At 34.9% G+C, this 27,001-nt stretch overlaps 1 protein-coding gene across 1 annotated transcript in view; it reads left to right on the top strand.

Annotated features, from left to right (window-relative positions):
* The window catches only part of KHDRBS2 (KH RNA binding domain containing, signal transduction associated 2), a 535,898-nt gene extending 509,688 nt beyond the window's left edge, over positions 1-26,210 (top strand). Inside the window, exons 8-9 of the mRNA XM_028509700.2 lie at positions 5,293-5,351; positions 25,116-26,210. Of these exons, the coding sequence (XP_028365501.1) occupies positions 5,293-5,351; positions 25,116-25,213 (157 nt within the window). The 3' untranslated portion in view covers positions 25,214-26,210. The remainder of the gene's footprint in view (positions 1-5,292; positions 5,352-25,115) is intronic.
* Positions 26,211-27,001: the final 791 nt, after the last annotated feature.

Genomic DNA, 27,001 nt, shown 5'->3' with positions numbered 1-27,001 from the left:
CACATGAACAATGACGACTTCACTATACTAGTCTGTGGGAGTGGTAGATGCCTTTGAGTGAGCATGTGTACTGTGTGGTCATCACATGCAAAATGACTGAGCAAGGAGAGCAACAAATCTGCATCAAATTTTGGGTGAAGCTTGATCATTCCTCTGCTGAAACTATTTGGGTGACTCAGAAGGCCACAGGGTGAGCAACTGTTGGTTAGCAGATTCATCACAACAATGTGCACATTCATGCATCATGGATTGTGCAGAGTTTTTTGGCAAAGCATCAAATTATCCAGGTGACTCAGGCCTCTTACAGCCCAGATTTGGAGTCCTACAACTTCTGGTTTTTCCCTGAACTAAAATCACCTTTGAAAAGAAAGAGTGTCACTTTTCAGAATGTCGATGAGATTCAGGGAAATAAGATGGGGCAGCCAATGGTGACTGGGAGAATTGTGTGAGGTCCCAAGGGGCCTACTTTGAAGGGGACAGAGGCTTCATTGTCCTGTGTACAATGTTTCTTGTATCTTGTTCAATAAATGTCTCTATTTTTCATTATTATATTGCTGAATACTTGCTGGACAGACCTCTGCATTGTCAGAACACATTGCAGGGTCTTCTGAGATCTGAGAACACTTCCCAGAGGAGGACATAATTGAGAAAAGAATGAGAATGTGTAGATAATTTTATGTGCTTGGGATAGGCCCTTGTTCTTGATGGTAGCTGGATTTTGCTGAGAAGGAGGTAAATATAGTGGGGGCTCAGATCTCATCTTATCTTTCTAATCATTTCCCGTGTTTTTTGTCTTGTATTATGCAGATAAAGTTGAGAATGATTGTTTGAATACACATGATGAACTAGATAAATGATAAATTATCAATGTGAGTTCTTTTTTAAAAATTTTTATTGAAGTTACTGGGATGACATTGGTTAATAAAATTACATAGGTTTCAAGTGTACAATTGTATAATACATCATCTGTATATAGTATTGTATGTTCACTACCCAAAGTGAAGTCTCCTTTGTAAACATTTATCCCCCATTTACCCTCTTCTACCCCTCACCCCCTTTCCCTGTGGTAATGACCATATTGTTGTCTGTTTTTGAGTTTTTTCCTAATCTCTTTCCCTTTTTCACCCAGCTCTCCTTCCCTCTGACAGCTGTCAGTCTGTTCACTGTAACTATGAGTCTGTTTCTATTTTGTTTCTTTGTTTATTTTGTTTGTTAGATTCCACACATTAGTGAAATCATATGGTATTTGCCTTTCACTTAGCATAATAGCCCCAGGTCCATCCATGCTGTCACAGAGGAAGCCAACAACAAAATGAAAAAACAACCCACCAAATGGAAGATGATATTCACCAATGATACATCTGATAAAGGGTTCATATCCAAAATTTATAAAGGAGTTATACAACTCAACACCAAAAAAGCAAATAATCCTATTTTAAAATGTCCATGTGCATTCTGTCATCAGACACATCAAGGTTCAGATCTCAGCCTCACCACAGAAGGACTGCCTAGCTTAGGACCAGTGATTTAACCAACTAAACATAGATTTCTTCTTCTGTACTTTGCTTAATGCCAATTCAAAAACTATTATGATGATTACATAGGAGAAAGTATGTAAAGCTCTTAGCAGTGTTTGGCCTGTATTAAGTGCTGGAGTTGTATTAGATATACATTTTTATTGTTATCACAGCTATTATTGCTTCTTTGAGGGGAGAGGAAGGAGAGTTTCAAAGAGACAAATTATTTATTGGGTTGGCCAAAAAGTCCACATATTTTTTCCATAAAATAAATGACATGCTTCTCATTTTCACCAATAACTGTGTTGATCTGGATATTTTGAGTATGTTGGCTATCTCCTGTGGGGTAGAATGTTGATTGTTCTCAATTAATGTCTCAATTTGATCGCTATCACCTTCAGCTGGTCTGCCCCGACCATGGAACATCATACAGTGAAAAATCCACAGCACAAAACTTTGCAAACCACGTTCCACATGTTCAGTCAGTTGCAGCACCTTCTCCATACACTGCACAAATCCTTTTTTTGCATTTCAGTTGCATTTTTACTTTTCTTGAAATAATAAAGCATAAATGTTTCATTTTCTCCCATCTTTAATATTAAAATAATTACACAAAAATTCACCAATTTTGGTAAGTGTTAATTAATGCACACAGTTATGACAGCTGTCACAATACAGTCCAACAAAATTGTTTTGAATGAAGGTAAAGACAATTAAGCACTAGTAGAACCATCTTACCAAAAAAAAAAAAAACCTTTTTGGCCAACCAAATAGTTTCTTGCCTAAGGCCCCTCCCCATTTAAAAAAATTTGATTCAAAAAACCAAGTGATAGAAGGAGTAAAAGAATAAAAAAGAAGGTTTAAATCAATAAGAAAGTGCATTTAATAGTAGTGGGGCCTTTCTTTCACTGCAAGATGTTATTAAAAACACTAGCAAAAGAATTAAGCAAATAATATGTCTTTTACAGTTCACACATTTGAGTTTGGGCCTCCAAAATATGAGACTTAATTTATGTATTGCTCTCATTATCTACCAAACTTTCCAAAATACTTTTTTGAACTGATAAGTGAAGTCAACCAGAATTATCTTCTTTTTTCTTGTTTTTAATCTCTGCAAAGATGTTCAGGGTGGGGCATTTATCAGTGCAAACTGCAGATCCTAAATGTAACATCTAATGAAATAAAATGATTATAATTTGTGTTTACAAATAATTTATCCTAATAGTCCTCTAGAGTGGCCAGGCGATTTGTATATGTGAGAAAGGTTCAACCTTGTACCTTGAGAAGGACACAGTGGCCACATCTCAAAGGACCTTGTCTTAGTCATTGAAGGAGAGGTCTTTCTTTTCTGTTACTGTATCATCAGCACCCAGAAGAACTTCAAGCATATAGTAGGTACTCAATAAACATTTATGGGATAAATGAATCAATAAGCATATCCTGTAGAATGAATACTTCTCTTCATAATTACTCCTTCCCTTGTGTTTTTACATTTATATTTCTTCTATATCCATGAGCTTGGACTTTCACTATGCAATACTAAGCTCAAATAAAATAATTTCCACTTTTTGTATAGTATCACTTTTTATAGTATGTAAATAGTGCCTAATTTTCTTATGAGCAATACAATCTTTTATTCCATAAATATTTATTGAGCAGCTATTATGTGTCAAACGTTCTTCTAGACCAATCAGCCTGGAACAATGAGAGCAGTGAACTAATGACAAATCAAATCCTATACCAAGGAGTGTTTACATTCCAGAAGTGGTAAACATCAAATAAGGGAATAGACAAATGTGTGTTTGTATGTGTATAATATGTACAGATGTAATTGCTAAATACTAAGATCCGCAATGTATGGTAAAGATGAGTGAATGCTAGTTTAATCAGAGTGTGAGAGAAATCCTTTGTAAATGACTTTCGCGTGAATTCTGAAAGAACTAGAGAAGAGCCCACTGAATATTTAGGAAAGGTGTATTCCAGGTAGTGGGAATACCGGATGAAAAGGTTCTGAGACGGTAATGTGTTTGTCATGTTTAGGAAGCAGCTAAGATACCAAAGTGCCCTGAGCACGTAAGCAAAGGGGAAAGTGGGAGAGGACTAAGAAATTCTAGGGGTTCAGTGTGTACAGGCAAAATAAGATTTTTTAAATTTTTTTTCTAAAGGATTTGGGAAGCTATTGATGAATTCTGAATAGAGAACTAATGTAATCTAATTTACTTTTATAAGAATTACATTGACATTTATGATGAAAATTGAAACCAAGAAATCAGGACATAGAGACCAGTTAGAAGGATATTTTATATGTTTAAATGAGAGACAATCAAAGTAACCATAGTCATAGCTGTGGAGTTGTTTAGAAATATTTAAACTCTGGAAGTATTTTGGAAGTAGAAATGAAAGAATTTGCTATTGGGTTAAACATTAGATATGAGAGAAAAGAAGACTCCAGAGTTTTCAGCAGGAGTAACACTAATTAAGGTGTTGCATTTATAAAGATGGGAAGCATGCAAAAGGAGCAAGTCTAAATTGGAAAGAAAATCAAAATTTTAATATTTTGATATGTTAAGTTTGACATCCAAATGGAAATGTACAGAAGGCAACTGGATATGTGAGACCAGAGTAGAGGGGAGGTGCCAAGGCTGGGCATGTAACTTGGAGACTATCAGAATAGAGATGGTATTAAAGCCATAGGAGCAGATAAGATTGCCTGGGGAGCATCAAGAGAAAAAAATTCTAAAAACTGGACCCTAGTAGTCTTCAGGATTGAGTGGCTGTAAAAATAAAGAGGTACCAGTAGAGAAGAATGAGGAAATGACATGAGCATAGGAGATCCAAGAGTAAGGGCATCTCAAAAGCAATTGAAGAATTTGAGCAACTGCATGAAATGGTGCTAAGGTAAAATGAGGACCAAGTCTTTACCATTAGATTTGAAAATGTCAAGATATTGACAAGAGATGTTTCTGTGGAGAAAACAGCTTGACTGGAATGTCTTCAAAGCATATACAAGAAGAGTCAGTGAAAAAGAGTGAACAGAGTTCATTCTTTTTAGGCAGTTTTGCTGTGAAGGGGCAGAGAAGACGATAACCTAGTAATGGAGATTGTAGGGTGAGGGAGGGCTTTGTGAGGATGGGCAATATGCTTGGATGCTAATAGGACTGATGCTTTGATGAGGGAACTGATGGTGATGACAGTCGTGCTAGGGGAGGCCTTTGAATAACTCGAGTAAAAAATGGAGGAAGAACACCTTTTTCTCAGTCATTAAAATGTAGAAGAATCTAGCAAAATGTTAAAGTAAGAAGAAATAGCTTATATACTTGAGAACTGTATGGATATGCTATGGGAAGGCTAAAGAAGAGTATAAATATTATTTCAGTGTTTGGAAGTGAAGATGAAATTATGCACTTTTTTAGGATAACAGTATTAAAAGCTATATACTATTGAGCAGATTGTCATCTTATATACCACCTTTTCTTGAAAATAGACCTTTTATAATTCTCCTCTTGACAAATTTTGAAGATTATACTTGTATTTTAGGGGAAATTTAACTTATAAGTTGAAGGATAGTGATAAAGAAGTACTGTGGTGGCATGGGAAAATTATAGCACTCCTTGTCAGTAACCTGTATTTTTCTTCCTATTTCTTTAGAACTGTGTTTTATGCCTAAAGGTTTTTGGGATACTACTTTAGCACACATTTTGCTTTCAAATTCCATGTGAGTTTCTGGGTGGATCCTGATTCTAGTAACATTGATTGCTGTCTAAATCTGTTGCAGTGTGCCTGAATACTATGACTACGGTCATGGAGTAAGTGAGGATGCCTATGACAGCTACGGTAAGACCTTCTCTTTACTAAAACTGTGAAATCGGAACATCCATCAGTCACTGACAACTCAGAAATTACTTCTGTCTTTCTCCCCCCAGTTTTTACAGAAGTCCAGACTAAATTGATTTATGTAATTCCAGGGTGAGATTTGATGTACGGAGCCCGTGCCAGAAAATTGGACAGATCAATTTTGATCAATATTTCAAAAGCAATTATTCACAATGATAGATCATTTTCAACAGCAACAGTGAGCATTCTGAATAGTGTCTTATATTGTCCTCTCTGTCCATTGTCTGACTCATTGATTTGACAATAATCATATGTCTTTCCTGCTTTCACAAAGAACATCAAAGAAATATACAGTTAAAACATTTTAAAACTTTTAAGGACAGATATTAATAGCTTTCAAATTATTTACCATAGTGTGCTTAGTTCTTAAAATTGCCAGATAATGCTTGACTCATAAGAATTAATATTCAATAAGTAAATTAGCCTATAAAATTAATATTAAAATACACTGCTTAATTAACATACCTGCCATATAAAATTGAATTGTAATTCAATTCATTAAGATTTTACTGAGTACCTATGAAATATATAAATATAGTACATGACTTTGAAGGGTTGCTGGTTTCTTAAAATATATCTGCAGCATCAACAGTTGACCACCTTGAAAAACAGTCATTTAAATGATTCCAGTTCCAGGTTCTTGTTCAAATAATGCCAAGGCCACTCTATTGCTCTTTCTGGGGAGCAGTAAAGAAGACCACGTAAGTTCCCTGTGTGGGGCTCCACATGAAGAAGGGGTAGCGCTTCATCAGGACAGAGGTTGGACAGTCCAGATTTCAGGAGAAAAGAAGGAATTACACCCTCCTTAGACTCTCAGTCACCAAATCAACTCGACTCATTTCCTTCAGTGAAATATCACCAGGCTGAGCTCAGAAGTAGGAGCACAAAAGTAAACCAATAGTACAGTGATTGCCATTCATAAGCTGATTGCCCGTACCTATTTTCTTCAGGTATTTCTTTATAATACCATATTTTGCTGTGTGTAAGGCACACCCACATTTTTGTGCACATTATACACAGGATTATTATACCCATGGCATGTAATGTACCCATGTATAATGTGCAACCTTGTTTTACCCTCAAAAACTTGTGCAAAAATGTGTTCATTATATATGGCAAAATATGGTATATTGTAATATTAAGTATTTTTATCTCCATTTGATAATGAGGAAACTGAACCACAGAGGTTAAGTCAACTTCTGTTTTTATATTCTCATCAGTGGTTAGAATTCTATTAATTAATTGCTGCTACCACACATGGAGTACCTATTATAGCTCTGTGCTAAGCAATGCATAATGAGGATTAGAAACTAGGAAGATAATCCTCATTACACATTATATGTATATCTATATAATCAATCCCTATTAGCATCCTGCAGGGTACACACTCCTACCACCTTCTGCATTTTACAAATAAGGAACTAAGGCTTAGGGCATTAAGTAACCTGCCTCAGTTAAATAATTAGCAAGTGACATAGCCAGAATGTGAATTCAATTTTGTCTCATTTTGTTTCTGTTGTTGAGGGGGGGCGGAGTTTTGTAGGCCCTAGGAGAAAGAGCAGGATCTACCACCTTAAACTTGAATTCACTTTAAAGAAAAGATGTTCAGCTTAGTGAGATTTCTCTAAATTGTGCCAACTGCTGTCCTACTAATCTAACAGGAGGAAGGTTTTCTATAGTATTTCACAGGGTAAAAAAAGAATTACTATAAAATGAGCACCAGGCTCTCTCTTTCCCAGACTCGAGCTTCTCTAGCATCAATCACATTGACCTAATCTTTTGCTGCTCTCAGAGATCAGGATGTTCTCCAAAAAATCTTAAACATATTTTCAGAATTTATTTCACAAAAATAATAGGTGATGGGTAAGTTTGCATAGGTCCAGCTCAGTTAGTCGGTGAGCTACCACAGAATGTAGAGCTTTAATTCTGTTCTCTCTATGTTTTTTCCACATTGGAGGGAAGGAGTCAAAGGCATCATCTAGTCTTTAATGAGCACAATAATATCCCAAATGCAGGGCTTCTCCAAAGCTATAGTAATGGGCCATCTAGGCTGAGCCGAGAGATTTCCTGACACCCCAGCATTCTCTGAGTTCAACAAAGCAGAAAATATATCTCCATTGTTCCAGGAAAATTCGTAATCAAATGAGAATCAAGCCACATGCCTTCTAAGATTAGGTACTGAGGATGATAGATGAATAAAACAATATGGGCATTTCTTTATTTCATTCAACTTAGTTGAATTCAACTTGACTCTAGTGCACATAGTATTGTCAGGCTCTAGGATACAATGGTGTACAAGATAAACATTATCCCTCTCTGGTTTTCACTGTCTACTGTTGAGAAAGATGGTTTCATAATAAAAAACTAGGCCACATTATAAGCCATGTGATGCAGTAGTTCTATAAAAGGTCAGAAAACATTACTCTCACCCTGGCTGGTGTAGCTCAGTGGACTAAGTGCCGAACTACAAACCAAAGGCCACTGGTTCAGTTCCTACTCAGGGCACATGCCTGGGTTGTGGGCCACAGCCCCAGAAGGGGCACTCAACAGGCAACCACACACTGATGTTTCTCTGCCTTCCCTTCTCCCTAAAAACAAATAAATAAAAATATTTTTTAAAAAGAAAATATTACTCTTAACTATTTATTTAGTGGCTGACAAATCTGAGGCATTGTTCTCAATCTTGAACATTCTGCACTGAAAAATTTCTTGAAGCTCACATTATACTAAGAAGACATTGTTTATAAATCACTTTTTAAAAATGAAATTTCATTTGCAAAATGCCATTATTATATTTTACATGTGGCACATTATCTTGAGAAAAATCATGTCTATGAGATTTGCTTTGTAGTACTACATGCACTGAAATCGATAGCAGGGATAGGGTTGATGATTTCTCTTTCCAAATTCTTTACATGTATTTAATTAAATTCATTTGGGTAACATGGGGTAATAAAATTATATAGGTTTCAAAAGTACAGTTCTATCATCTGCATTTTGCATTGTGTGTTTACCACCTAAAGTCAAATCTCCTTCTGTCACCATATATTTGACCCACTATATCCTTTATATGTTAATAGTATCTAAAGCAATAGGAAAAAGTGTGAGTATAAATTATTGCTTCTCAGACCTAATGGAAATGCAGGAGCCATGGTCAGGCAATCGGCTGGGCTCACGTGTGTAACCTATGGGTTTTACATTGGTTAGTTAGTTAGTCTGTTTGTTTCTTTTCAGAGGAAGGGGGCTGCTCACAAGCCTGGATTCCAGTAGCCCAAGTTCATCCCAACGCCCCATAATCCTCTGGGCTCACTGTAGCCCATCAGTGGTGAGCACTGGGCAACAGAACAGGGGTCGAGGAACTCTGAACAAAAGCGCCTAGGTTTTAAATGATGTAGATGTGAATTAATTTTATTTCATAAAATAATTCTTGCCAAAGGTGTTTAGAAATCTAAGCAGATACATAAGTCTGACTAACATAAAAAATAAGTTACATATTTTCTTACTGTAAAAATAATACACATATACTTTAGGAAATTTAGGTTAACAGGAAAGAAGGAAATTTAAATCACCCTAAATTATACTACTACACTAATTTACTCCTTACTTTTTTGTTATATATTTTATCCTCTTTAAATTTTATTGTATTTTTCCATTACCATTTAATCCCCTTATACCCCTTTCCCCCAGCAATGACCACACTGTTGTCCCTGTGCATGAGTCCTTTCTCCTGTTTGCTCAATCCCTCCACTCCTCTAACTTCCCCCCCTTGATTGTCAGCCTGCTCTCCATCTGTGAGTCTGTCTCTATTTTGCTTGTTACTTCAGTTTCTTCATTAGATTCCACATATGAGTGATATCATATGATATTTGCCTTTCTCTGGCTTATTTCACTTAGCATGATTTTCCAGGTCTATCCATACTGTCAAAAAGGGTAAAATTTTCTTCTTTTTGTGACCAAGTAGTATTCCTTTGTGTAAATGTCCCATAGTTGTTTTATCCACTCACTCACTCATGCACACTTGGGCTGCTTCCATACCTTGCTGATTGGAACTAATGCTGCAATGAACAAAGGGGTGCTTATGATCTTTTGAATTAGCATTTTGTGTTTCTTCAGATATATTCCCAAAAGTGGGATCACTGGGTCAAAAAGGCAGATCCATTTTTAATTTTTTGAGGTATCACCATACTGTTTTCCACAGTGGCTGCAGCAGTCTGCATTCCGACCAACAGTGCAAAGGGTTCCCCTTTGTCCACATCCTCTCTGCCACTTGTTTGTTGATTTATTGGTGATAGCTATTCTGACAGGTATGAGATGACATCTCACTGTGGTTTTCATTTCTATTTCTCTGATAATTGATGATATTGAGCATTTTTTCATATGTCTGTTGGCCATCTGTATGTCCTCTTTGGAGAAGTGTCTATTCAAGTCCTTTGCCCGTTTTTTTAATTGGGTTGTTTGGGCCTTTTCTTGGTATTGAGTTTTGTAAGTTCTTTATAAATGTTGGATATTAACCTCTTATCAGATGTATTGGCAAATATATTCTCTCATTCAATAAAATATTGCTAAGAACAATGTCCGAAGTTTTGTTTTCTTAGGATTTTTTATGGTTTCAGGTCTAACACTTAAGTCTTTAATCCATTTTGAATTTATTATTGCGTGTGGTGTGAGAAAGTGGTCTTATTTCATTTTCCTGCACTTATGTGTCCAATTTTTCCAACACCATTAAAGAATAGACTATCTTTAGACCATTGCATGTGCTTGCTTCCTCTGTCAAATATGGACTAGAAAATTTTGGGTTTGTTTCTGGTATCTGTATTCTGTTCCATTGTTCTGTGTGTCTGTTTTTACATTAGTACCAGGCTGTTTTGATTATTATGGACCTATAATATAGTTTGATATTAAGGTAGCATGATTCCTCCAACTTAGTTCTTCTTTCTCAGGATCGCTGTTGCTATTCAGGGTCTTTCTTGGTTCTATATGTAAATTTTTGAAATATTTGTTCCATTATGCATGTTTTACTTTTAAAAAGAACACAACTTAGACTACTTTATAAAAATTCCTTTAAGATTGCTTATATCATAAAATAAAGAAGAAAGGTTTTCTTTCACTTCTTTTTAAAAATATTTTAATTTTTTATTTAACCTTTATTGTATTTTTTCCATTACCGCTTAGTCCCCTTATACTCCCTCCCCCCAGCCATTACCATGTAGTTGTCCATGTCCAATTATTAGGATTGTGCCTTGAAAAAATGCAGAGTTTAATATATTTTCACATGTGCTATTAGAATTACTGTAAGTATGTTCAGTTGAAGAGGGATAATCCCTTCTTTCGTGTAACAGAAAAGTAAAGAAAATACTTGTGTGTCAATCCATATGGCCATGAGTTTTAGATCTGGATCATTCTCATATTCTCTGTCCTACACAGGCACTAGAAAAAGGACCAAGTCAAATGACGAGAAAAAGATTTTGGCATCATAATCTTTAAGTCTAATTAAATTAATACACATTACATTCAGTAGCTTCTGGTATTAAGTATTACACAGAGGAAGATTTAAGTACAGAGTTCTTGCTGATAAGTTGCTCAACTTATGATATCCCAAAAGGCAGAAGAAAAAATTAAATGTGCATGTGGAACAGTGATTTGAGGACCCATTTATGTCATTTATAGGTTGGTGTTTTGTTAATTTTTCATACCTCAGATATTAACTAATACCCATTTATAGTTTGTCTTTAAGTTCACAGTCTTGTAAATCAATTAACATGTGTTCTAAAATGTAAATCTTACATTTCCACTTACTTGTTCACTTCCATGCTGAATTAGTATTTTTTCTCTTATATTTTGGCTGCATTATGGATACAGATAGATATTCCATCTCAGTGGAATATCTGTATTTTACAAAGAAACTAGCCCCAATTCTGTTTCCTGGATGTACTCCAAAGACAGACAGTGTATGAGGAGGCTCGTGGTCCCTTGCCTTGGACTCCCTCCTCTTCTCTCCTGCTCTAGAACAGTGGGACAAACCAAGGTGGTGGGCAGGGAAGAAGGACTGCTCTCCAGGACAATTGTGTCATGCATTCAAAGGACTCACAGATGGCATCTCTCATTCAGAATTCCTTCAGAAATGGTCTTAAATAAACCACTCGAAGTAAAAATGCAGTCATTCAGTGTGCCACTCATTCTGAATTGTCATACACTGAATGTGTGCACATCACCAGATGAAATTACATTTGTCTCCTTTGGGCCTATAATGCATATTAAAGTAGCAAATATGTTGACTTCTAAGAAAATCATGTATCCTTTTAGGCTTCACAGCAATTAAATTATTCAAGGTATTGGCAGAAATTTAGTATTAAATATTAACTATTCTTATTGAAATATAAATATAAATCTTTTAAATATTTAAATAAATATTAAGACAAAATTACAATATATTATTTATTATATTAATATTTAATATGTTAATATTTGTTAAATATTTCATTGGTGTTAGATTATTATTTAATTAACACTTAAATATTAAATTTCTGGCAATCTGAGTATATTTTTGGAACCTGAATATTTGGCTTATAGGAATTTCAAATCAGTTTCTGCATTTTTTAAATATTCCCTAATTTACTAGTCATTACAGTGGTTTTGGATAAGTCTAATTAGGTCATAATTCAATAAGAAAGCATTTTAAGTACATTACATAGATCAACTTGGCTAAGCAATGTTTCATATAAGAAACACCCTCTAAATTCTCTTCAAGACTGACAGTTAAGAATGGACAGCAATATTCTTTTCTCAGAAAAAGAGCCATTTATTAAAATGTATTTAATGTATGAACTGAAGTGCTAATTATGCATTCGTTCTCTAGTGACATTTTAGATGACAGCTGTGTGGAACCAAGGAGGATAATATTAATACACTGTCTTTAAATCAGTGAAAGCAAAAGAATTTTTGTGCTGTATTCTAGGACAGTTGAGTGCCTCACTTCAAATCAATGCAGAACATGAATGCATTAATTTTGTGTTGAGGAGCTGGGATGATTATTCTCCCAGTGTGAAAATAAGCCCTCCATTGATTAATCTGTAAAACAGCAAGTGGAAATAAAGCTAAGTGGCTAGTGTGCCAGCCATGTGATTCCAAAGCAAAGACTATTTTTAATAGTAAATAGAAATAGAAATTTTAAAAGTGAAGATGAGTTTTCCTAATAAGGGTAAGATTTTATGTTCATCTAAAAAACTAGTGTATACAAACAATTTATTTTTCTTAGAATTTATAAATACTGGCATTGTTACATGATAAGCTATTGAAAACGGTCCTATGATTTATTCAACTTAATTTTAATATAGATTTATGAACTTATTTTCAACTGAAAGACTAATATATTGTATTTTAAAATTCAGTTGTAAAATTAACTTAAAATTTTTAATTTTCTGCTTCATACTATTTCAGAAGTTACCATGAGGTGTATTTCAAATCCAGCTTGTCTTAATAATAAGTGAAGATTATGTTGCTTGGGCAAGAAACAACCAGAAAGAGCAATGCACACTACTTCCTTGCTTGCATTGCTAATTTTGATAACTCTGTTTACAGTTTCAGCTATGTTTTGGATTATGCACTTCTAAATTCAGCAATTTTAGGCAAAATTGAAAATACTTTTTCAATATTTTAGATCAGAGAATTATTACCTTAATTACAGATTTTAGATCACCTGGTGAGTACTGAAAAAAATACCAATGTGTCAATTACCACCCCAGATCAGCTATAGCATAGTCTTTGAGGATAAGAGCTGGGGATCAGTTTTAAAGACTTCTGGGTGATCCTGTTACAAACTAAGGTTGAGAATAAAATGTAGATAGATACATGCATCGGAGCATGATGAGCAGTAGCCTATGAACTTAATATGAATGGTCAAATCTGTGCCAGGCATTTGCTGTCTTGGAGCCAGCACACGTTTTATGCAGACCACTTTTAGAAAATTAGGTATTTTGTCAGTAAACCCTGTATTATAAAACCTGGCATTTGAAATTCACACTTAAAAAACTAAATATTTAGTTAATGGAAATAGAATTTAGTCCCTTTTTGAACAACTGTGTGTTAAACAGTTAAATCCCAGAGCTAATTTTGTCTAAAATTTACCCAACAGATAGAGGGTCCACAAAAATTATAATCCACATGCATCTAACAGCTCTCTTTTTAAGACAAGAAAACTAGGCATAGGAAGGTTTTTTATCTTTTTTTTCTGCTGAGTTAATGGTGCAATCATTTTAACAAGAGAAGGGGAGAGTTGAGAGATCTATTGTCAGAATCTTGGGGTGAACAAAGAATGCAAAAAAAGTATATTCAAATGGTATAGATTTATAGTTAGAATGTTGAGAAAAGGAACTGTTTTTAAAACACAAAGTACACAATGCAAATTATAAAGCTAAGAATATGTTTTCCTTGCCTGTGTGGAAATACACCAGCTATGGAAGTATGTACCCAGGAGATTGCTGCCTTAGGAGGTCTTTATATAATTTCCAGAGTTTGGGAAGATTTTATGTTTATTAACAAAGGTCATGGATTAAAAAAGATAATTATTCTGAAATAAATGTAAAACATTGCATTTATCAAATATGTCATAGTTTATTGAATGACTCAATAGGAACTGATAAAACTATGCCAGTTAAAAATGTAATTATAATTATTGATGATTTAAATGAAAGTCTTTTTGTTTTGAACAATTGATTTAACCATAGTGGTACATTGTCAAACTGATAGCTTAGTTGGAACAAGATGTGCCAGAAAAAATAAAAATAATATAGACTAGATAGGTCAGTCTCCCTGAAGCCTATAATTATGCGGGAAGACCTCAGGAGAAGGCCTCTCATGCTCGGCTGTGTGCGGAAGCAGACAATAGAAAGATATCCCAGGAGACAGGTCCAGTCAGGGCGAAGAGCTAAGATTCAGGCTGCTGAGAAGATTGGGGAGAGCAAACAAAAGAGACTGGGTGAAGGAGTGTTTCATAAGTTAAGGGCACAATTCTGTCCAAAACTGCCCTCATGTCACAATCAGTCACAAGTTTAGGAAACCCCAGGCCACCCTTTCTTCTAACCAGCTGACCACAAATTTGATGGTTTATACTGTCCCATCAGGTTTGATAATTTGTCAGAACGACCCATATACCTAAGTAAAGCACTATACTTACAATCACGGTTTCATCATAGCAAAAGGATAGAAAGCAGAATAAGGCAAAAGGAGAGACACAAAAGGCAAGGTCTGGGCTAGTCTCCAATGTGAAACTTTCGAAATCTTCAGGTCTGCACCATTTCCCTGGCACCCTGTTGTGTAACAGCACTCAAAGTACTGCCAACCAGGGAAACTGGTTTAAACATAAATGTTCACACTGTTTCTATGGTTTCATTCTGTAGGCGTGATTGACTGAATCATCTCCATCTCCAGCCTCTTCCTTTCCCCAGTCTCGAAGCTGGTATCACATGATCAAAGCCCAACCCCCCCTAATTTCATGATTGGTTTTTTTGGCATGACTAGTCCCCATCCTCAGTCACCTCATTAGCATAAATGATTAGGTGTGGTCAGAGGGATACACTATGTATCCAGTTCCTCCAAGAAATTCAAGGTTTGGAAGTTACCTCACAGTAACCAGGGACAAAGGCTAGCCTAGGTTTTTGTGAAGCAGGTGGTAAGATAAGAGCACCTACCAGAGGCACCATCCAGACAAAAGCCCAGAGAGTTTAAGAGCTGGTTAAACAGCTAGTTTAACATTTTGCTGTGTTTAAGGCATGATTTTTTTGAACACCCATAACTTAGTGTTGGTCTGTGGATACACCAGGCTCATTTTTGTTCTCAAATATAGAGATAAGGGATTCAGGGGAATAAGACAATCAAATAACTACAAATTCAGTGTCTTCATCTGTGAAGCTATGTCACCAAGCCTTCCTTCTCCACTGATAAAGACTTTATTGAAATTCTTTGAAAAGGGAATTATTATTTTATATCAACATTCTTATTCTTCCTTCCATTATTTCTCATAAAGCCTTTATATATATTTCAAAAATAAAAGCCTATGGCTGAACTCTGTAAGCTTTTGATTGATTCAGGATTTTATTTAGCAATAATAAAAGTATTTTTAAAATTGAAGTCAAACAAGGTTCTATATCATGTCCAATTATTATTCACCGTATTTTTTCTGTACCTTCCATTTTGGACATCCTTCCTTGAGCTGGCATCTTTATCTCCTTGTTACTTAGATGAGATCTTAATTCCAAAGTAAGAAGATAGATACATATTTATTTAAAATTTTGAGAACCACTGGCCTATATTATTGGACAGCTACAAGATATATATAGAAAGTCAAGAATAAAATATAAGTTTAAATTTTACATATGTAATTTGTCAGTTATTAATAGATGGTAATTAGAAATGAAATGGAACAAATAGAGTCAAGTTATTATGAAATATGATCATCTGTAAAATGTAGAGTGTAAGAACTACTAAAACCAAATAAATAATTTAAAAACACCACCACCACCACAGTGAAGGGGTCTTATACTAATTACAATGTATTTGACTTACAGTGATTCTTAACATTCCAAATCATGGTAGCCTCACCTGGAAACATAGAAGCTTATAAAAATCACCCATTGGAAAGTAAACTAATTGGAAAGCTATTCCTGGTACAGCCTCGAGTTTGTTGGTCACTGTTTTTAATTCTCCTGGAGTTCACAATCAGAAGCAGCAGTAGTTCAAACAACCTAAACGTTAACACCAAAGGTAAGCTCATAAGACCACACTGTGTTCTGGAGATTAGGTGTATATATGAAGTAAATGTGGCAGTATTAAACAAGAGTGAGTACAAAAGTAAAAATGGGCTTAAAGAAATGGGCCTAAGATTTCCATACCAAAACTGAAAAAAGAAACTGGATTTAATTCCCAGCTTAAAAAATCCAGCCATGACCACAGACCCACATTACACTGAATCAAGTTAAAGTTAATAGAGAACTATCAAGCACCAATTAGCAAGTCTGTAGGCATATTTGGAGAATTTTACCCTCCAAAGTTTTCATAATTTTCCTTATTATAGATTATTCATATATTTATCAACTATATTCCTAAATTTGCCCATTCATATCTTCAATAAGTATACTCTTTAAGCATTTATATTTGTTACCTATGTGAAGTTTGGACTCTAGAGTTAGTTGTTATTTATTTGTTTCATGGTTCAGGTGGCCAAATGGAAACCTCTGCTATTAAAAGCCAGCTTAGGATTTTACCTAAAAACTTCTTCAAAGATTAAATGGAACTGGCTCATCAAAATTGGATGAGAATTTTGGTATTTAGGACAAATTTGCCAGTAGCAAGAGAGACTCTTCTTAAAAAGTACCAAAAGATCCCTACCAGAAATCATTATCTTTCTCAAGATGACTCAAAATAAGCAATCCAAGAAGGTAATCTGTAAACTTTTCTTTCGTTAACGAAATCTTTACTAATCGAATTACTAACGAAATCTGTAAACTTTACTAATCGTTAAAGAAATCAGAATTGTTTTTCTCAATACATTAAGTAAAATGAAATCATTCACTTCCCAAAATTTAATGGGTACATAAATTTGGGGTATTTTGCACTTAAAACCTTAAAAGGATTTGTTCTCCTGATTCCTTCTTCTAGTTAGCTCTGAGCCTATTTCTTTGCAAAAATAAAAAGACTTTCTCCCTTAGAGAAATGTGTTTGAATATCTTAACTTTACCAACAACACTCCTTGTATTTTCAGAACCAAAGTGAAAAATTCCAGTTGTCTAGGATGAAATTAGGGATCACATCAAGTTAGGCCTAGCATGGAGTTCCTTGCCAAGGTATTTGGGTTTGATTTTGAATGTGCTGTAAAATTAGTTGAATAGACCTAAACAATAGTACTTGGTAAAGTACCTCTGGCTAGAAGGTGGAGAAGAATACAGTATATGCATACATACACACACACACCCCCCCAAAGAAGGAAATACATATATAAAATATATATAATACTAGTTATAATATATACTATTGCACATATATAATAGCATGGATAAAATTATAGAAAGGCACAAAAGGGGACTAGCTTTCTAGACAACTGTGATAATGGCTTTCAGTGAAATAGGGTTAGTGAGGATGGAAAGCAATGGATGGATTAAATATATATTAAGGAAGAAAAGACAAAGCTTGGTTATTGCTCAGGTCCCTTGCGCAAAAAGAGAGATTGTTAAGATGCCAAGAGTTTTTGGTTGGTAACTAGATAGCTGGTAGGTAGTAGCATCATTTGCTGAATGGGAGACTTGGGAAGACTATTAGGTAGTATGGGGAAAAAGTTCAGTTTTGGAAAAAATTGACTGGAGACACCTGAGGAGATATCCCACAGGAACTTAGATATACATGTCAGAAGCTCAGAATGGTTTGTGACAGATAAAATGTGTCATCAGTATGTAGATTAAGAGACTTGCATAAGGGCTCTTTCAGCAACAAAAAAAGCAGAGTCAGAATTCAAATGCAGCCTTGGGGGCAAGACTCTTGGGACTCCTGTTCAAAGTGATGGATCCATCTGGGGCTTCTTTTATGGGCACAAAAAGTGTAAAATATTTAAATATAATTAATTTTTTGAATAAATGATTACCAGGTATCTGCCATGTGCTTCATAAGATTCTGAGTTAAACACAGAGTATTTAGAAATGCCCAGCCCTTTGTTATTCTCCAAGTGGATTATCCCAAATGTTACTTTTTTCTAATGGGAAATATCTAGTTAAAAATGGCCACACTGTTAAAAGCTCCCCATAAACTGACTGAATTTCCTGAGAGCATAAATGATGGTGAACTAAAGTTAACTCTTCTTGGAACGTAATTCATTGTGTTCATCTGTGAAAACAGATGCTCGTCCTATGTTTCTCCTTCAATAGTTATCCTTTTTGCCATATGCATCTTAAAACAATAAACTCATCAATTGCAAATAGTGACCACACAAACTGTATGGATAAAATGGTTGAGCTATCAATATTTTTAAGTGCTAAGCACAGAGCAGATAACCCTACCATCTTCTTTGGGTAAATGAACATCTAGATTTGCACTTCAACAAATTTAGCTCATGCAGCCCACATTCTTGTTAACAAAAATTAAAGCTACAATTTCACTCATTTAGCTAACTGTTTTGTTGTTGGAATCACCAAGTATTATATAATCCAAGGGGAATGAAATAAAATTGAGTCCAGTTATGCAGGAAAGAAAGGGAAGGAAAAAGAAGTGACAGTCAGGAATTCTTTTAGATGTAAGATGCAGTAGAAAGATGGTGAGACTATTAGAGAGAAAAAGTCTGAGTTATGGTTTCCTCATCTTAAAAAGAAAGGCACCAGTAACACCTATCTTGCAGGAAAATTGTATTTGCTAATAATATCCATAAAATACCCAGCACTGGGCTTCCCCCTTAGAAAAGGTGATGGTAATATCTTCATTTTTAAATAGGATAGATATTTTTTAATTATATAAGGAAAATGGATATTATTATATGAGTTACAACAACAATAAAATATCTAACTGAACATATTTTCTTTGGGAATAAGTAGCCATAGAATAGCATGTAAGTGTATATTAGAAAGATGCTTTTACATAGAGTGATATTCCTCAGAAAGATCAGAAACTTAACTGAGACCCACAAACACGTCTCAATGGCTTACAGCTAGTGTGCATTTGCATCAACCTGGCTGTAATGCTCTTGAAATGACTGGCAAACCAAAACACTAGAAGCCTGTGGTCGTACAGATTAATTTAGGTTTTCTACTGTAGTTGGGGTTTTGCATAGTGCTTCATAGTGTACCAAAAATAAATAGCATGAGCCATACTCTTTTGTTGTAGTTGTCTAAAAGAAAAATTGCGACTCTTTTTCAGATCTCAGAAATATAAACAGTTAGCTATGTAGGCCTACCAAAGTGTGAATGTAAGGGCTGTGCCCTCAATAATATTGATGATTCCTACATCTTTTCTGAACTAATCTTTAAAGTTAATTTACTCAGAAGGTGGCATTTTAAACCTATTTTCAGAAAGAAAAACATTGAAAGTGTGCTTTCAAGGTACTTAAATAATGTCAACTTTTCCTAAATTGGCTACTTGTTCCTACGCTTCATTTTTCCCCCCTACTAACCTCCACATTTACAGTATCTCTGGAACAGTCAGAGAAGACTGTATTGCAACTTTAAAAACCATCCAGATTTTTCTTTCCTGCTCTGAATGCTCCCCAAAGCAGCTGGTCCCCTGGCAGGAGTGAGAGCACTTGGAGAAATGCACACCACTTAACAGTGCTGATTCTGCTGACAGCCGAGTGCTTGCCTGAGTGCAAAAGCTTTTTGAGTCACTAGAGTAACATTTAATGCATCAGAAGAGTTACCTGGGTAACCTACACCTCTTTATCAAAGTAAGATGTTCCTCGATGATGCTTATTAGTATGTAATGAAGATGCACTCTATGGCATTCTGTAAAACTTGACTCAACTAAGTAAAAAAAAAAAATCAGTGTGAGTTCTAAAATTAGAGGTGGAGTAAGTTTTAAAAGAATTATTGAATGTGGGAGGAGGGGGTGGGTAGGGCATGGGGGAATGATGAGGGGAAAACAGGGACAGCTGTAACTGAACCACAATAAAAAATAAAAAATAAATATTGATACATTTCAAATATGTGCAACACTCTAACCTAATTGCCAACAATGTGTTTCTGAAGAAGAGTCCTGTTTTACTTATTTTGTATAATTGATTCTAGTTAGTGATATCATTTACTTATTTATATGTGCCTTACAAATGTTTATGGTGTTCTTGCTTTGTATATGTCACCTTGAAAGGTCTCTTCCTTCATAGATCTTAGAATTCATTTTAAGAAACAAAGCCAGATGATAAAGGTAATTAATACAGGAAAGTCTTTAAAGAAAATGGGTTCTCTTAAATAGGTTAAACAGTGCCTGAATTCTTAGTTATGCTACATATTTGCTCAGAAAATTACTTTGAGATGAATAAATCTAGACTTTAGTCCAGGCTCAGCTGAATGGTAGAAGTTAGTAGTAGCACCCTTCTCTAGGCTATCCCCAGCATTCTCTTCACATACCAATTATAATTGAGCTGTAATCTGTGAAAGTTCAAGTTACTTTTGTCCTGCAATCTCCTTAAGGCTCCTTAAACTACCCTCATATGTAGGGCTAAGTACAATGACTGGCATAGGAGATCTTTAGTAAAGAATAAAAACAGAAAAAGTTTCCTTTATGAATGTTTTATCTTCCCCCTTTGTTTCTTATTTCATATACAAATGGTACATTAAAATCCAAATTAGGAAGTCTAGAGTTGGTGGGAATTTGATCGAGTCACTTAAACTCTGTTTCTCATATCCTCATTTGCTATTTTCAGATCCACAATTCTGTAAACCATTCCAGTAATTTCAATTTGGCAGACAGTTATTTTTCACCTTCTCCAAGCAATAGCTTACTTATTTGCTCAATTCACATGCATAGTCTGGCTAGTGCTTCTCACATTACAGTGATCCTGACATCGAGAGGACCTTACTTCCTTTACCATTTTTCAGAAGGACAAGGAAAGATTATCTTTAAATTTCATTGACTGCAATAATTTTTTTAAATAACATCCTGGAATACCTCATGGGAATAGACACAATTCTCCAAGATGCCAAATTTTACATGAAGCCCTAAAATATTTCAAATCCACCTTGTCTGCTGAATAGGAGAATCCCTAGAAGACAGGTATATTCTAAATGCATTCCTGGGCCTTTGTAACTTCAAATTTTAGAAAATTATGAGGACTTTATAATAATGTATCTCTTCCTTTGGGTTTTTTCCATGTGTAAGCTTCCATGGTAGATTCAAGTTAAGATGCTTTTAGATTTCTAAGAATCACTTCTATCTCTGATATTACTGTGTAGTAAAGAAACCTAAGAGCTTTGGTGAGCAATGAGGGGACAGGCTGACCGTGTAAGTTTTCATGACACACAATGTGGTGACAAAAAAAAAAAAACATTCAGTGCCTTTCAAAGACCAGACATAGAATTCACTGAGACGAGTTTGCTTGTATTATATGATGGTATGTGTGGCTGTACTATATATATAACCATATGATATTAGGAAAAATATAGACCAAGAAAATTTGGCACAAAGAGAAATAATATTTGCCTAAACTCAATTCACTATTATTATTGAGAACATGTAAACAGTGGACCCAAGATCTGAATTAAGTGAACTAAATCCTTGATTTCCTCTACTAAAGGTAAGGAATTTTAGAAAATTTAAATTCACTTTGCCTGTGTAGAAATTCATTTTGGCTGACTTTCTGGTTACAATTATGGTAGACTAATAGTTGTCCCTTTTTCCTAGGAGGAAAGAGCATAGTATTAATTTGCATATACACAGAGAACTAAAGAGAGCACATTTTTGTGCAATAAAACATGTTTTTATACCTTTTTGTAATGGGATTCTACTATGATTGTTTCATTGAATCCAATAGTGACTATTTTTGGTACATAGCTAATTAAAACTCTTGAATAAGAAATCTGACTTCAATTTTCTAAGAAATATCTAATATTTATAGTTGTAGAGGTTTTATAGTTAATATTGAATTTCTTCAGCTCAGTCGTTACTGTTTTGAAGGTTGTCATTGGAAGCTCTTTCTGCCTCATAGTTCCTAGAGTTAAATCACTCATTCATATAATCTTTCATCACATTCAGTGCCTATTAAGCATTGCATTTTCTCAAGGCACTTGGGATACAGCAGTGAACAGGGACACTTCCTATTTTCATGTTGGCCAGCAGTTGAAAAATGTAAGCTTTCACTCCATCAATTAACTGTCTGATAAAGTCAAGTAAAGCCAAGTCAGTGAGTTCATTTTAAGAGTGTATTCTGCAGCAAGACCCCAGGATTATGCCTGTTTAACAGTTCTGACAAGTCTAGAGCTAGATGTGGCCTGCATTGCTATCACTTTGCTCAAGGTTGTAACACTACTTTTTTCCACATCTCTTGTCTTTTTTTATTTTTATTTTTTAAATTATTTTATTGTTGTTCAATTACAGTTGTCTGTGTTTACCCTCCACCCCAGCCAAATGCACCTCCCTCCTTGCTTCCACCCCCCCTTGGTTTTGTCCATGTGTCCTTTATAGTTTGCCTGAAAACTGTTCCCCCTTCTTCTTATTATCCCATCCCACCTCCCCTCTAGTCACTGTCAGATTGTTCTTAATTTTAATGTCTCTGGTTGTATTTTGTTTGCTTTTTTTCTTTTGTTGATTGGGTTCCAGTTAAAGGTGAGATCATATGGCATTTGTCCCTTACTGCCTGGCTTATTTCACTTAGCATAATGCTCTCCAGTTCCATCCATGCTGTCTCAAAGGGTAGGAGTTCCTTCTTTCTCTCTGCTGCATAGTATTCGATAGTATAGATGTACCATAGTTTTTTGATCCACTCATTACTGATGGGCACTATTTTGAAGAAGCTACTAGGAACACAGGGCATCTTAAAGGATCCAGGACTTTCATACCCTGGGGAAGCTTAAAATCTATATTATCTCAGCTCCTAAAACCCCGTAGACTGCAACCGTGCTATCTCTAACACTCTAGAACAAAAGAAGCCAACAGTGGTGCATTCCCTCTGTTAAAAACAATAATAAAGTGGAGTAGATTTTCCCACTAGAGGACAAGGACATTGACACATTCTTGATTATTCATAGACAAAGTATAAAATTTGTATGACATAAAGTTCAGGAGGCACTTTCAGACTTGTAGGCAAAAATTCACTTTCCATTCTAGTGCATCAAAGAGAGTTTTATTTAAGTCCAGTCAAGTGCATACATAAAATTCTTCTCTGAAATGTCTATGTTGAGAAATTTGGGCACCTTAGGCTAAATTCTTTCCTCAAAAGATCACTTCAGAAGGACCAACACCCACGATCTCCCACAAAGAAGACAACAGGATCTACAGCAGGGTCTCTGTAAAAGCCTAGAGTGTCACCAATTTATACTTTGCAGGCAGTCGAGTCTGCATCACAATAATTCAGCTCTGCTTTTGTAGAGTGAAGGCAGCCAGAGACAGAAGGTTAGGAAACAATCATGTCCGTTTTCAGTAAAACTTTATTTATAAAAATAGGCAGCTGACCAGAGTTTGCTCACAGGCCATAGTTTGCCTAGTCTAGGTAGGCCTGTAGTCTGAGTATGGGTAACATTTCTTACAGTTACTTAGGCATTTCTAATTTATGCCCTATCACATATTGAAATAAGCATGAGCAGGTAACTTCAGTGAAAAACATATAATTTTTCATTTATCATGATATCATTTGTAATAAAAATATCCTGATGAAGGAAATGCTCAAAACCCCAAAATTTACCCATGTAAATCCTATTTATTTCTACACTGATAAACTTTTGATTATTTTTCTCTGGTAAATCATTATTTATTGCCGATAGTATAGTGAGTGCAAGTTAAATTTTTCTTACTGTTTTTGCTAGAGATATTCTTAGTTGTACTTGAACTGCCTGGGGACATACACCCTATAACAGTTGGTCTCAGTCTGCAGTGATTTTCCAGGTGATACTGTCATTACCACCACCTTTCACATCAACTATCAATGTCGGTGTGTCTTTTTTAAGTAATCCTTTTTCTTCTGTCCAAGCTTCCTCCCACCATAGTCCCATGCATGAATTCCGCTCTCTATGCAAGAACTGAATTCTGTTTGAAAGACTGAGATAACCTAGTTTCTGGAATCACATAAGTCACCACAAACCCATTATTAAGTTCTTGGCCCTTTGAAGGAGGGCTGTATTTCTCTTCTGGGGGCATAAACTTTGTAAAAGCCATTTTCCATAATACTCAAAAGCTTGCTTGCTTCTTTTTTGTTTTGGCTACATTCCAAAACATTAAGGTTACTGAAAGTCTGATTAATGGGTAAATGAAGAGTCTTCCTAGAGAATTAATACCTCCTTATTTTCCAACTTCTTTATTTTGAAAAAACTAATTTGAGATTTTTTGTCTTTACTGATTTTGCTATTTAAAATTTACTCTACTCCATAGCCTCCTTATTTCTGACTATCTTTGTCTCGAACAGTTTTGTACAATGAATCTCATCCTGGGACTGCATAAAAATCATCTAAAAGAGCATTTGCAAAATACCAAATCCTAGGTCCCACCCTGTAGAGTTTTCTACTCCTTTGGCTGGGGGTACATAGAACAGGCAGTAGTCATTTTTGGTTGTTTCATTTTCAGATTCCCTAGTATTCTCAAGTCAATAAAGACTTAAGAATCACTGGTTCTCTCTTTTTTTAATATTTTTAAATGTATTTTTATTGTATTTATAAGGGATAAATGGTCATGGTTTTCTACAACCAATTTCTTTTGGGAGTCTAGGTAAAGGATTAAATACAGAGTGTTTTACACTGCTACTCCTCTTGCTCTTTTGTGGTATAGAAACCTAACACGATAAATGTGAGTTATTCAAGAACTTCACTTTTCTCTTCTTGAAAAAAAAAATGCCCTACAAGTTGAATTCCAAGTGGTTGCATTTCAAAATACATATATTTGGATTATCTACCCACGTGGAACATATAGTAAGGCTTGAGTTGTCAGCGTTGAGATCCTTCATTCTCCTTTCTTGGGTTGACTATTGTGTCTTAAATGATTATTATTGATAATTCTGAAGCCATGTGAACGTTATTGTCTTTCTCTCATTCATAGTACCAGAAGAATGGGCCACAACCCGCTCGAGCCTGAAGGCACCACCGTCAAGGTCAGCCAGAGGGGCATACAGGGAGCACCCCTATGGTAGATATTGAAGGTCCTCCTCACCCGTGACCTCACCTCAAAGACAATTCATAGCCTGTGGTCTCCACAAAAACAGCAACAAGACAAGTAATAGTCCTTTCTTTTTTCCTACTCTAGGGATAACTTCTCATGATTATTCCCATATAGTTCTTGTATTTCCCCTATACTGTTGGCGTGACTTTGACACTAGTATTTTACAAAACGGACTAAAAGAGACACTGGCAAGCATTATCTATAAATCATTCAGTAGGATGATATTCTCTTGGTTGTTTTTCATTGTTGTGTGTAATCCTTTTATTTCTTTTTTCTTTTTTCCTTTTTTTAAGAAAGAGCATGAATCTGTTAACAGATTTTTGAGTCTAAATCAACTAGCAAAAACGTTGTTTAGGGTTGCTAACAGACTGTAATATGATTTTTGAACTAGCTGATAATAAAGTTGTAGATAAGATGTTTTAACCTGTCTTTTAATATCTGTTAGTTAGATGGAGATGTTTGATATTAAGTTTGTAAATTTAATTTTAAATGCTGTTTTAATGGGGTTGAAAACAAGCAGCTACTGTATGTATGTAGCTAACTGAATTTGTTCAGTGTTTTAACCTGTATTTGTTAAAAAAGAAAAAAAACACACATAAAGTTCCATGTGTAAGCTTCTCTAAATAGGAAACCACAATTTGTCAAATATGTTTGCCATAATTTGTCAATAAAGCTGAAAACTTTTGTAAAAACTAAATTTGGAATTACTTGTTTTCTAGCTTTAAATGTCTGCTTTATTTCTTCTTCAAGAGATGCCTAAAATGTTTTCTATTTAAAAATTACAAAAATGAACCCAAGTTTGTTTTAAGATATTTGTGTAATACTTAAAAAATGTATTAATAACTTATGGTTGTTAAATAATTTAAAAGTTAACAAACTAAACTGTTACATGAATCATGGTTAGTAAACACTAATGTATAACATGTTAATGGAAAAAAAACTGGATTTAGAAAAATAAATGGATTTTAAACTATCCTCTAAGCTTTATCTTGCTAAACACAAATTCTGATTGACTTGTTTGCATTAGCATGTCTCTCGTGAGAAAGAGTAATGGAGTATAAAGAGGTAAGATTACCACTTACCACTGTCTAAATGCCTAGTTCTTCAACCTTTGAGTTTCCCCCGCACATTAAATATCCCATCCAACATGTAAGCATTGCGTAGATTCACTTTATTGTTTTCACTCAAAGGAGTGCGTGGACTTCATTTGCGTAGTTGATAACAATTTGTTTTGACAAACAAATCATCAGTGTCACTGGCCAGTTGTTGCTATTCAACCTCAAAAACTTTATTTGTAATTTTCAGTGCTAAATATCACCGCCCTTGAAGGCAGTTTAGAGGGCTGATATTTCTTTTGAGACTATCAGACTTGATGGCTGATGATTATTAAGGAAATATGTCGCAGGACTCAAAGGATGACTAAACGTTAAACAGGTAACACTAATAGTAACTCTGTAATTTTGCATATGCAACAGTAATGTTAAATATTCTCAGTTATTAAGTTCCTGATAGTTAAAAAAGTAAACCTACAAAAACATAACAAATAGGTCTATAGGTTATTAAAACAACTAATTAACATTAACTAGAGGCACCAAAATTATTTTACAATATATAACCCTCAAGTTAATAAACAGAACTAAAATTAACAATAATAGTAATGCAACTCTTGCTAACATCAAACGTAAGCTAAATTCTGATGGAAAAAAGAAAGAAAGTGAAAGACTTGATGGTAGGGATGAATGCCAAAACTGTTAATCTTTTAAATA

This window comes from Phyllostomus discolor, chromosome 4, assembly GCF_004126475.2.
Source record: "Phyllostomus discolor isolate MPI-MPIP mPhyDis1 chromosome 4, mPhyDis1.pri.v3, whole genome shotgun sequence".
Lineage (NCBI taxonomy): Eukaryota > Metazoa > Chordata > Mammalia > Chiroptera > Phyllostomidae > Phyllostomus > Phyllostomus discolor.
Note: the sequence above shows the minus strand (reverse complement) of the source record. Positions and strands in the feature narration are given on the sequence as shown.